This window comes from Formica exsecta, unplaced genomic scaffold (assembly GCF_003651465.1).
Source record: "Formica exsecta isolate Colony F162 unplaced genomic scaffold, ASM365146v1 scaffold196, whole genome shotgun sequence".
NCBI classification, from domain to species: Eukaryota; Metazoa; Arthropoda; class Insecta; order Hymenoptera; family Formicidae; genus Formica; species Formica exsecta.
Genome location: NW_021849259.1, coordinates 509,559 through 521,901, shown reverse-complemented (window position 1 = coordinate 521,901; position 12,343 = coordinate 509,559). Strand labels below are relative to the sequence as shown.

The 12,343-nt window shown below is 30.4% G+C and overlaps 1 protein-coding gene across 1 annotated transcript; it reads right to left on the bottom strand.

Annotated features, from left to right (window-relative positions):
- Positions 1-4,203: 4,203 nt before the first annotated feature.
- On the bottom strand, positions 4,204-12,343 carry LOC115234163. The gene is made up of 6 exons (XM_029804958.1): positions 12,094-12,343; positions 11,454-11,626; positions 10,709-10,926; positions 10,250-10,324; positions 9,167-9,401; positions 4,204-8,373 (listed from the first exon to the last, which is right to left on the bottom strand). Exons 2-6 carry the CDS (start codon positions 11,611-11,613, stop codon positions 8,258-8,260), a joined length of 804 nt encoding a protein of 267 aa, XP_029660818.1. The 5' UTR covers positions 11,614-11,626; positions 12,094-12,343; the 3' UTR covers positions 4,204-8,257.

Here is a 12,343-nt window from a genome sequence, read left to right as displayed (position 1 = left end):
TAATTAAATATTAATTATCGAGAAAATGGAAAATTAACGAGCAATGTGTATTTTAAAAATAATATAATATAAATGATAAATACAAAATTATTTACCGCATACTGTCGCTCGGTCTCTCACCTCATGCTTTTCCGAAGTTCTTTTTCTTCTCTCGTTCCTTTGCTGCATCCACGTAGCACTTACATTCACTCGCGAAAAGATACACAGTTAATTACGATTAGTCTAATACGTGATGATCGCGGGACACTTAGCCCGGCTCTCCCAATCGCGGAACAATCGTATGTATAGCGATAAAGATTTATCATCACGATACAGTTTTGAGTCGTTTATCAAAATTTAATTGATCATTAATTTTGTAATAATCATAATAAATTATGTTTCAATATCAGTCAGGATCGCGTTTAGAGGAAGAATTCGACAATATACGAAGCATTTCGCACCATTACTTCGATACTCGAGTGTCGCCGTGCGAATGATAACAAAGCCATACATATAAACAATAACGCGCTACGTCATCAAAGCCAAACAGCTTGTTATTAATAATAAGTAAAGCCGAAATATTTCACGTCCTATGACGTATATATATACACGGAATATTAAATTATATAAATATTTTCAATTATAGATTATTTATTAATCGTAGATGTGTATCGCGAAGCCTTTCGTTAAGTTAGTTACTCGATCATTCGATTATTTAATTGCACGTTCTTAATGTAAATCATATTTAGATCATCGAACAGTTGAACGATAAAGTATCGAAGGAAGGAAAGAAATATATTTAACTTTAAAATATTTAATTTAAATTTAATCTAAATTTAAATTATTTAATTAAATATTATTAAAAAAATAATTATTGCTCATAAAGAAAGATAGCAACAAAACGATAATTTATTATTTTAGGCTTCTGTCACTAATACTGTTTTTCTTACTTCAATAAATGAAATAAAATTTAATTAAAATTAAAAAAATAAATTACGCAAAATACGCACTTCGAAATTTATCATCGCGATATAATCAATATATGATTTAATGTATGAAAAAGATAATTAATTATTAATCATATTAATCATATCAAATTATTCTCAAATAGTTGTGATAGTTCCCGCGATCGTGTTTGAAAAAGAAATTTGACAGAACGTCTCGCATCACTACTTTTCTGTTCGAGTGTCGTCGCGTGAATGATAAGTATTGTAAGAAAGGAATTTGTGACGTAGCGTCTCTCACTAATATAGTACTATTCAAGTTTCAAGTATCGCCGTGCGAATGTTAACAAAGCCGTAAGCCGTAAGACATAAACAATAGCGCGCCAATGTTTACGCCGAACGCCTTGTTGTTGATAATACGTTGTCGAAAAATTTCATGTCTTATGACATATATTACAATACGCGGAATATTAAATTATATAAGTATTTTAAATTATATGTAGATTAATTATTTATTAATCGATAGATGTATTATGAAGCCTTTATAAGTTAGTTACTCGATCTTGCGATTCGATTATTTAATTACACGTTCTCAATCCGAATCATATTTAGATCGTTGAAAAGTCGAACGATAAAGCACCAAACAACAAAATATATTTAACGTTAAATATTATTTAAAAAATAATTATTGCTCATAAAGAGAGATAGCAACAATTTACGATAATTTATTATATTTTGGACTCCTGTTACTACGTTTCTTACTTGATTAAATGAATAAATTACACGAAATACGTGCTTCAAAATTTATTGTTGCGATATAATTAGATATGATTTAACGTATGTAAAAGATAATTAATTACTAATTATATTAATCATATCAAACTATATATTTCTCGATACTTGTCGCGTTCGCGTTTGAAAAAGAAATTTGACGGAGCGTCTCGCATCAAACTTTCCTACTCGACTGTCGCCGCGTGAATGATAATAGAATCAAGGAATGTAAACAATAGCACTCTAATGTTTACGCCGGCAAAGCCGAACACCTTGTTATTGATAATACATTGCCGAAATATTTCACATCCTATGACGTATATATATACGCGGAATATTAAATTATATAAGTATTTTAAATTATATGTAGATTAATTATTTATTAATCGATAAATATATTATGAAACCTTTTGTTAAGTTAATTACTCGATCCTGCGATTCGATTATTTAATTGCGCGTTCTCAATTCAAACTATATTAAGATCGTCGAGAAATCGAACGATAAAGCACCGGACAAAATACCGGACGCGAAATACACTCTTCGAAATTTATTGTCGCGAGATATATGTAGTTACATATTATTTATGAACGTTAATTATTTATTAATGATATTAATAATATCAAATTATTCTCCGATACTTCTGGCGATTGTGTTTAAAATAAGAATTCGACGGAGCGTCTCGTACCACGACTTTTCTACTCGAGTGTCGTCGTGCGAATGATAAGGGGGTCGAAGCACGTAAACATTAGGCATACTATATGCCATAAAAATCGAACATTGTGTTATTATTAATGTGTTGCCCTTCTTTGTGGTATATATTATATATATATTAATAATGATTTAAATAATGTATACATTTATATCACATTTATGTTATAATTATGATATAACATATAATTATTACGTAACGTTGTTTCCTTTAAGCTTGTATAATTAATGTAATGCGTGTAATGCATCAGTTAAAATATTCCTTTGCAAAAGAATTTTCTAAAAAACTGGTAAAGAATAACGTTATCTTGATGAGATATTAAATTTTACACTCGAGACAGAGAATATATCTAAAAGATTGAAATTAAAAGAAATTTTCTCTCGAAAGAATATTTTGCGCTCGCTACTTCTCATATTGTTTTTATTTAAATTTAATAAAAGCATGCTTTCTTTTCTCGAGCTCTTTCTCGATGAATAAAACTGTGAAAAATTAATTTAATAAAATTGTTATATCTTATTTTCATTATACTGATAATTACTCCTAACAGAAAGCGTATACCAAAGCGTATACCAAATTAAAATATTTTTAAATTTTTAAATAAAAGTAAATAAAAAATCTTGAAGATGTGTATTTTGCTTGCAATTCTAATTAAATGCAATACGAGTTTTCAATCTTCCGATAAAAGTAATGTCATTATAGGAATAAATTAACAACATTTTCTCTCCTAATTCATGAATAATACAATGTTATTTGCTGCAGTTGCAGATTCTGTTTTCTTGTTTCTAATCCGTGTCGTATTCTTCCCAGCTCGTGTAATCCTGTAATTCAATCACTAATCTAACAGCGGAATAGAATGAGGTGCAAATGTGAAAGCCACGTAGCTCGTTCCGCCGTTAACCAGATTAGATCGACCTGTCGCATCTTCTTCAAAAGATTTAATCGCGCGATTATTACTTGCGTCGAGAATAGGAACTTTGATGTCGAAGTGCCGCGTCAGCTAACTTTGTTGCTCATTAATCCCAAAGTTCTAAATAACTTTCGTGCTGTCGCCGACCATTACCGACTATCAAAAAGGTCAATCTGCTGATTGATCACTTACGTCTTTTGTAATTAAGATTCCATTAATATTTTCAGTAAAACATATAATATACCGTTCTTAGCATAATAATTTTCTTTTCTTGTACATGTTTTGAAGTAATGTATACGCGCTAATCGAATGCTACTATAGTTTTTACAATTTTCGATTTAGAAATCGCAAATTATTATTTTCCAACGTTACATTTTTCACTTCATGAAGAATAAATATATAATAATATAAAATATATAAATATATAAGATATCTTTTGTTATGACCGATCACACAATGTTTTTTACGATCCAACTATAAAACTTTAATAAATAATTTCTATTTTTTTCAATGAAAACCAGTGACGATACAAAATGCATTCGATTAAAGACAATAATATAAATGTTTTATTAGTCTTCCTTTATATATTTTTTTTTATATATTTTAATAGAAAAGCAATCAAATAAGAAGATACATATAATAATGGAGCAAATCGCAGAAAACTATAATCGAAAATTAGAGGACTAGAAAAATTAGGAAATTATAAAATTATGGATCTTCTATCATTTTTACCGCTATTTAAACTCAATGTGTGATCGAATTAACGTAAATATTTACTATATCTTTTATTTTACTAAAAACTGTAAAACTATGACAATTATCTTATCGAGATGTGTTAGATTGAGGTAAGGAAAAATAGGAAACGCAATATAAGATTTACACAATGCGGTGTTATGTTTACAGTAACACAAATATATTTCATTTTTATTCGAAAACAACAAACACATCTAGAGATCGCGGCGCAGATTTTGCGCGACCGCAAAACGCATACTATGCAAGTGTCTATATATATATATTTGTGTGTGTTGGACATTCTCTAGTCTCTTTAATACAATAATATAATACATACACTCGCTTAAGTATGTTAATATCATTAATAACCACGATACTGATTTATGTTCGCAAAAACGAACAGCGAAATATATATATATATATAAAGTTTAAGTAAATTTCTAAAAAAACAAATAAGAGTTAAATAATAAATAATTATTATGATTACATATATTCGTTCTGTTGTACATATAGTTTCGGACAAATACATTACAGTCTTTATTTTATTTTCATGTTTTACTTCTTAAATAAAGTTCGCAATTATGTTGTTTATTATGTCGTTGTTTCCTACTCTCTATCTCGCTGTTGGTGTTTGCACACAAATCCGCATGTTATTAATAATTGCGAAGACAAATGAAAAGAGTTAATGGATGATAGTCAATATTGCGATCAATAATGATCCCTTCAATTAATTATCACGAAATAATGCGGCGATAGTACTATCCAATTTGTTATGAGATCTTACATGGAGAATCTCGTAATTGCGATTCTCATATACGATTTATATATAGGGTGTTTTAAATTAAACTGTCCACCTGAGAATACTCTTCTTTTTCTTTAATTTGGAATTTGCAGCCTGCAATGAGTGATAAGACTTTTCGATACACGCAGACAGCCTTGAAATTTCACAAAGTCTCGATAAAAAGATATTCGCTTCGTTCATTATTAAGTATGATTCATTGCCTTCGATGAGTACATGCTTTTATAGGCCATTACATCGTGGCAAGATATCTATCTTGCGGCATTTGGCTATTGAAAGTGTCCGCTAATGACCATTCTATCTTTATTAAGACTTATTTCGATCCTATTTACCACGGACTCTTCGTATCATGGATCGCTGGTCTTCTGCACCATTGATATCATCAACTTTCTGATGATAATCATGATTCTCGGATAAGTGTAATTTATACCATTTATATATCCTTAATACCAGCTATCTTTGATACCGAGAATCCTTACTACTAGGAGATGTTTGGTAATATCCTCGTTACTGTTTAAACATTCGTTCAAAAGAAGAGAGAGACAAAGTGAGCTTGTAATTTGTAAGCTACTTTAAAGACATAAAGTCGTATCTATGGTCCACTTAATTTACTTAAAAAGTCCACTTTAGGATATATTCATAATAGACTCTACAAATTTCGAACATAGTTCACTGTTGCTCCAAATGCGTTTACATCTTTGATACCGCGAACATTTCACGTGTGTGAAATGTATATATTACACTCGGCTAGATTAAATAGGTCTCTCTACTGTCTTTCTATTTTTTTTGTGAGTTTACATCTTGTTTTTGCGTCATCAAACGCTTTCTCAAACTCTCTAACGCTTATAAGATTTCTAAGTACAAGTATAATATAATTAATCTCAATTCTCTCAATGGCCAAGTCAATTGGACTCTAATATGGTATATAGTAATTTTTCTATAGGTACTCCGCTACACTGTTTTTCCAAAGTTCGTATAAACCCTGCTAAAATTTCGCCGATTGTTTTCATCGGCGGGTGACCGTAACCGAAGTGAGACGTATATATTTATAAGATGCCTTTGGACAGAGAAAAATCGTCCCTCTTTACCTTTTTTAATCTTCGTAATACAGTTTATATTAATGAGTTCGAAGTTGTCCTAACGATTAATTTATTATTTATTTATATAACTTTTATACATGGATGAGTATATGAATATGTATGAATTTTAATAATAATGTTTCAATATTGTTATACTCCTGATAAACATAATCCTACTGCGTTCGGTTGGCCACCCATTACTATACTATCATTTAAACTTATCCAAAAATGATATCAAATATTTTTCGACAAATGTATAAGAGAAATTGATGGGTTCTAGAGCTAATTTTAGGTGTGATAACCTGATAAATTAAAAATAAATTTAATGTGCAAAACTTTTAAGGAGTTTAATGCAAATGGAAAGTTAAATTCCACTCTTTTTTATAACGACTTTGTGAATAACATAAATAATTTCAATAAAATTTCATATTTAATATAAAAATATAGATGTAGTCGTGTTAATTAATATGTCAATTAATTTAACATTTAATGCCCGAGAGATGTTGGCAAAGCTAATTGACGTTCCAAATGCAACAATTTAATTATTTTATTTATTTTTCATAAAAAAAGAATTCCAAATATTATTTTATATAACTTCGTAACAAATTTTTTCTATTATATTTGGAAAAAACACATCAGAGAGAGAAAGAGAGAAAGAGAGAGAGAGAGAGAAAGGAGAGATTCTATTTATATTGTCTACAAAAATCGTCATCCTAGAAAGAGAAGAACAAACAAGAATACTTTTGATTCGTTGAGAATTCATTGACGACGGTTTTTATCGTTAAAAGAAATGTTACTTTCAATATCGGAAGTAAATCGTTATAGATAAATCTATCCACTGCTTTGTCTCATAAAAAAGATCTTATTACTATTTGTCTATTTATCTAATTTGAGGAATTGTTTAATTGAGGCCTGTACATTTGGCGCATCGTCAGCGTTAAAATTATTTTTCGGTTGGTTATTAATTTTTACGTGCAATTATTATTTTAAGTCGTCTTTAAAAGTGAGTTTTAATAGCGGAAAAATGTTTGTGCATTCTGTATTTATAATATCCTCGCAATATATTATAAAAAAAGAAACTTACGTGTATAATCGATCGAGAAAAATATTTGTGCTAGCTTAACAACAATCAAGAATCATTAATTAATATATTCAGTGATATAGAAAAGATTCACACACATAAGTAAATGTTTTTGAAATATTTTTAAAATAGCTACACAAAATAGACATTTAAATTGCACGAATAATTACAGACATGTGCGTCAACAATAACCATCATATTAATAACAAATTTCGATACTATCAGGCTCGTAATAGATAATAATTTAATAATTATGCAATGCGCGCTTTAACGATTGTTACATAACGATATATTGCTCTTTGCGACAGAGTCTAAAGATACAATTGCAAATTCCGAATTATCCATAAATTTAAAGCTTGAAAATCCAATAGGTATATTAAATATTCATCTAACTCTCAGCTGACGATTTAGCAGAGATAATATTTTTTGTTAGTTATAAGTATTCTTAAAATCTTTTGCAAGCTACCTTACATAAGATCCGCAACATCTCTTTGGATTCTTGAACTCTTCGATTTGACGTATCTTTAAAAAGTTAAAGTGTGAATATTTCCTGGTTATTTGCGCGCATTTAATAATTCACATTATTTATTCATACATTATCCGCAAATAAATAAATCAAATAAAACGCGTATTATTTAACCATTAAATAAAAAAATAGTAAAAAAATGTATTGATGTTGTATTTTGATTGATTATAAAATGATTATAAAAAATAGGCCTATTGATAAAATATATGATCGTAATTGTGAATTATTTATAACGCCCACACACACACAGATTTCGATACACACAATCTGATTAATCAAGATTATTTAAATCAATTAAAAATTGAAATTATTAATATATTCCATTCCATGAGAAATAATTTTATAATTGATTAAAAAACAAATTCATTAAACTATTGAACTTCCAAGTTTCATATATTCTAACGGTATTATTAATTGCAATTAAAAATCTTATTCCAAAGCATTATTACTCGCTTTGTAATTCTATCTTATCGATCTCAAATTTATCGTAGCCCCAATCTGATCGAATATGAAATCTTGACGATTCTTCGTATTTCTTGTTCAGCAATCTTCTTAATTAGCACAAACCTTGTCTAGAATCAATTATAAATTTCGTTTTCACATACGAAATTTTCTTCGACTCATCAGCAGCCGCTGTTCTCGAAGAACAATCGGCAAAATTGAGAGTCGATATCCTTCTAGATATCGACTCTGGCGAGAAACCACTCAAATCATGATCCAATGGCGAAATTTATTCATTTGACATGAGTTGCACGCTATCATCGGCCGATCGATGGAGTCGTCGAACTTCCGACAAGGAACGAATCGGCGTCGGATGTAGTAACGAGAAAGGATGAGAATGCCGATCTGGAATAAAAAAAATTTCAAGTATTCTAAATTTACAAAAGATGTCATATATTTGATGATTTTCTATATATATTTACATGTTTTATTATAAAAAAAATTTGTATATGTGTGTATATGTAATTATATATAAATATATTCATAAATTATAATGTAATTAAAATTAAATTATATGCAATTATGTAATTATTATTACGATCATATTTATAAATAAGGTTGTTAAATATAATCACACATAGGTTATCATATATTCTTAAAATTATTTTATTGATTCGATGGTATTGATAGAATAGAGAGCTATTGCAATATTTCCAACCGCTTACTAAGAAACTTTAATTTATTCGGGTTAAAAATGGAAAAGGAGAAGCAATGTATATGCGCGAGAAGAAGAAAGAGATATCGCGCGTGTCCATAAGTGCAATGCCAAGGTTGGATGTAAATGTCTGTCGTGAATGGATCGATTTACCGAAGCTCTGATCTATATTTCCATATCCGCGGTATATCGCGCGTTGGTGTAATTTCACCTAGACACGCGGCTAGTTCCTCGCCGATTCAATTAAACAATTTCATTCTCTCACACATATATACATATACGCTCCTTATATGCATATCTTCTTGAATAATTCATAACTATTATTAACTCAAAGGAAACAAATACATTCTAGTCAGTATAATATCCGTAGGTATATTACTAGCGTTCCAATTCTTAGTTAATTGGTTTCCAGTTAACTTTTCAATTTCTAAAGAAAAGATATCGTGTTGCATGTCCTAAGCGTCCTTTTGTTGAGATCCTCACCTCTGATATCGGTCAATGGCTCGCTCCTGGAGAGCTCGTGCTCGTTATTACGATGTGAGGGTGTCTTTAATGGACTTTTAGCTTGTGGTATCGCGTCGTTCTTGAATGGAGTAGTATTCTGATCCTGATGGGGAAACTGAAAGGCTGTGGAATTGGGCCACGAAGCCGGAGGTGGACTGCGTACCAGGTGCTCGTGTACCTGCGCGAGTGTGAGAGGATCCGCGTCGCCCAATTCCTGAAAGCATGTGTGACTATTATTTTAAGATAAATTTGATGAAGATTGTAATCAACTTTATTTCACTCTCAATGAAATTTTTTAAAGCATATAAAATTGTTTAGGATATTAGAATTTGATGATAGAAAAGTGGAGGAAAAATAAAGGTGTGTTATTTCATCTTGTCTAGAAATAAATTTCTAAAATCCAGTTGTATCTCCGAAAATTTGAATTTAGTATCTTACCTGCGACATCAGAATCGCATCGTCAGACTCGGATTCCTCGATCGATTCCACAAGGCTCTCTCGACTTGCTAGTACCTGCATAATTAGAGGAAATTTGCACAAGTGAGTCGATATGTACATTGCAGAGTAAAATGTATAGACATTCAAGAAATAGAAGAGTTTACTGTGTATCTGTGTGTGTGTGTGTTATTATATAATACTTTGTTAATTTTTCTATAACCAGAAAGCTAACAAATTAATTAAAAATATTAAGCTAAAAATTAACTCTTTTTTTGCAACATTAAAGATCCTGATGGGGAAACTGAAAGGCTGTGGAATTGGGCCACGAAGCCGGAGGTGGACTGCGTACCAGGTGCTCGTGTACCTGCGCGAGTGTGAGAGGATCCGCGTCGCCCAATTCCTGAAAGCATGTGTGACTATTATTTTAAGATAAATTTGATGAAGATTGTAATCAACTTTATTTCACTCTCAATGAAATTTTTTAAAGCATATAAAATTGTTTAGGATATTAGAATTTGATGATAGAAAAGTGGAGGAAAAATAAAGGTGTGTTATTTCATCTTGTCTAGAAATAAATTTCTAAAATCCAGTTGTATCTCCGAAAATTTGAATTTAGTATCTTACCTGCGACATCAGAATCGCATCGTCAGACTCGGATTCCTCGATCGATTCCACAAGGCTCTCTCGACTTGCTAGTACCTGCATAATTAGAGGAAATTTGCACAAGTGAGTCGATATGTACATTGCAGAGTAAAATGTATATACATTCAAGAAATAGAAGAGTTTACTGTGTATCTGTGTGTGTGTGTGTGTGTGTGTGTGTGTGTGTGTGTGTGTGTTATTATAATACTTTGTTAATTTTTCTATAATCAGAAAGCTAACAAATTAATTAAAAATATTAAGCTAAAAATTAACTCTTTTTTTGCAACATTAAATTTTAAAGTTAAAGAAAATTGAATTGAAAAATTACAAAGATACTCGCCGCTTCTTAAAATATTCAAAAATTGTTCGAGATCAAAAACTTTTCAAGATTAAAAAATCGTAAAAATCTGATAATATAACATAATAATAATCAGGTCAAACCTGTAGAAAAGGATTGTCCTGACGACTCAGTCTGAGCGCCTCCATGTCCTGATCGATGTTACGCGTTCTACCGGGTGTCAGGGTCAGAATTGAGTGCGAGGGTGACGGCTGACAAGAAACGACAACATCCACCGCTGTCACACTCAAGGTCGACGGAATTCGCGACATCGTGTTGTCGTTCTCCGAGCCGCTCCGACGACAAGCATTGGTAATAATTGCTGCAAGCAATATCGCTTTTATTATCTCGGTTATCTGCGCTTTATGCTTTTTATTAACCATTATGAGATACAAAATATAAATCTTAATCTTTTTATATATGTAATCTATTAACTGAAATTTTGTCTTCTTAATTAAATATATGGAACAAACAATATTAAATTTTATTATTAAATATAATTTATTTTACTCAATTTATATTTATTATATTTTAATTATATATCTATTTAATTTAATTTAATTTAATTTAGAAATATAGGATAAAATAAAGTCATCGAGATTGAAAATAATTGCCGGCCAATTATTATCTTTCGACTTAATGAATGAATAAGTATTGTCATTTAATAGCATCCGATACATTGTGCTATTCTCACATTAATAATTCCGTATTATTTTCTAAATTAATGCAATTAATTAATAAATAATTAAAAAATTAAAAAAACTTCATGGATTTTTGTAGAATGTTATCAAGAATTTTTAGACATCTTTTTTTTTGATAAGAGAATAAAGTGAAGGAATAATATCTTACCAGGAGTTTCCACCCTGGGCGCGCGTTCCATCTCTTCGTCCTCGTTAATCTTCATTCCTATTGTCAGCTTTCTCGATTTGAACAGATTCGTGAGAAAAGCTGCACCTTTACGCTTCATCCGATCATACCTGTGCGCGTTCTCGGACGACACGTGTATCATAATTTATCTGAAACTAAGACATGGCGCAAGTTACAACATTATATAACTTATATATACAATGAAAAATATAACATTATATACTATATCCATAGACAATATACGTGTCCCATAATTCGTCCGGAATTACAACATATATAGTGAAAGATATAACATAATTATTATCAAATGTTAGTGTATAATGTTATATATATATACCAGTTTGCAAAAAGTTTCTAATAAAAAACTTATAAATTTAATTAAAAGGAAACTTTTGAGACCAATATTGTGTAACTTTAATAAAAGCACTGTTGCGATAGAATTGTGACCAAGGTCACAGGGAAAAAATTATAGAGCATCAGGATTGGAAAAATTAATTTCCATATTGTTCATAATGACAAAATATTATTTACAATGACAAAAAAAATATAATAATACTGTAACTTATAACAATTTTATAATTTAAGGACACGTAAGTGCAAACCGGTAGATATGCCGACTTACGCCACTTTCGCTTTCAATCCCTCAATCGTCGCTGTTAAGCATCTCCATGACGATAAGGTATCACTCTGGAATTTTTATCGGGAAGAAAAGCTCGCTCTTATATCCATCAGAAACTAATGAGATAACGATAATGAACGAGCTGTATCGGATCACGTCACCAATATATAAAACTTGGAGGAATTAGAATCGTTGTCAGATTTGTGTTAACTAACGTCGGATTTGCAACCCGAAGAGCAGCATACTGCCAACT

Bases quoted from the DNA above. Each gene is read 5' to 3' on its own strand.
- LOC115234163 (XM_029804958.1), bottom strand. From the start codon at position 11,613: ATGATACACGTGTCGTCCGAGAACGCGCACAGGTATGATCGGATGAAG. The intron at 10,325-10,708 runs GTTTGACCTGAT...CTAATTATGCAG, and splicing joins AGGACAATCCTTTTCTACAG to GTACTAGCAAGTCGAGAGAG. The intron at 8,374-9,166 runs GTGAGGATCTCA...TTTTTATTCCAG, and splicing joins GCCATTGACCGATATCAGAG to ATCGGCATTCTCATCCTTTC.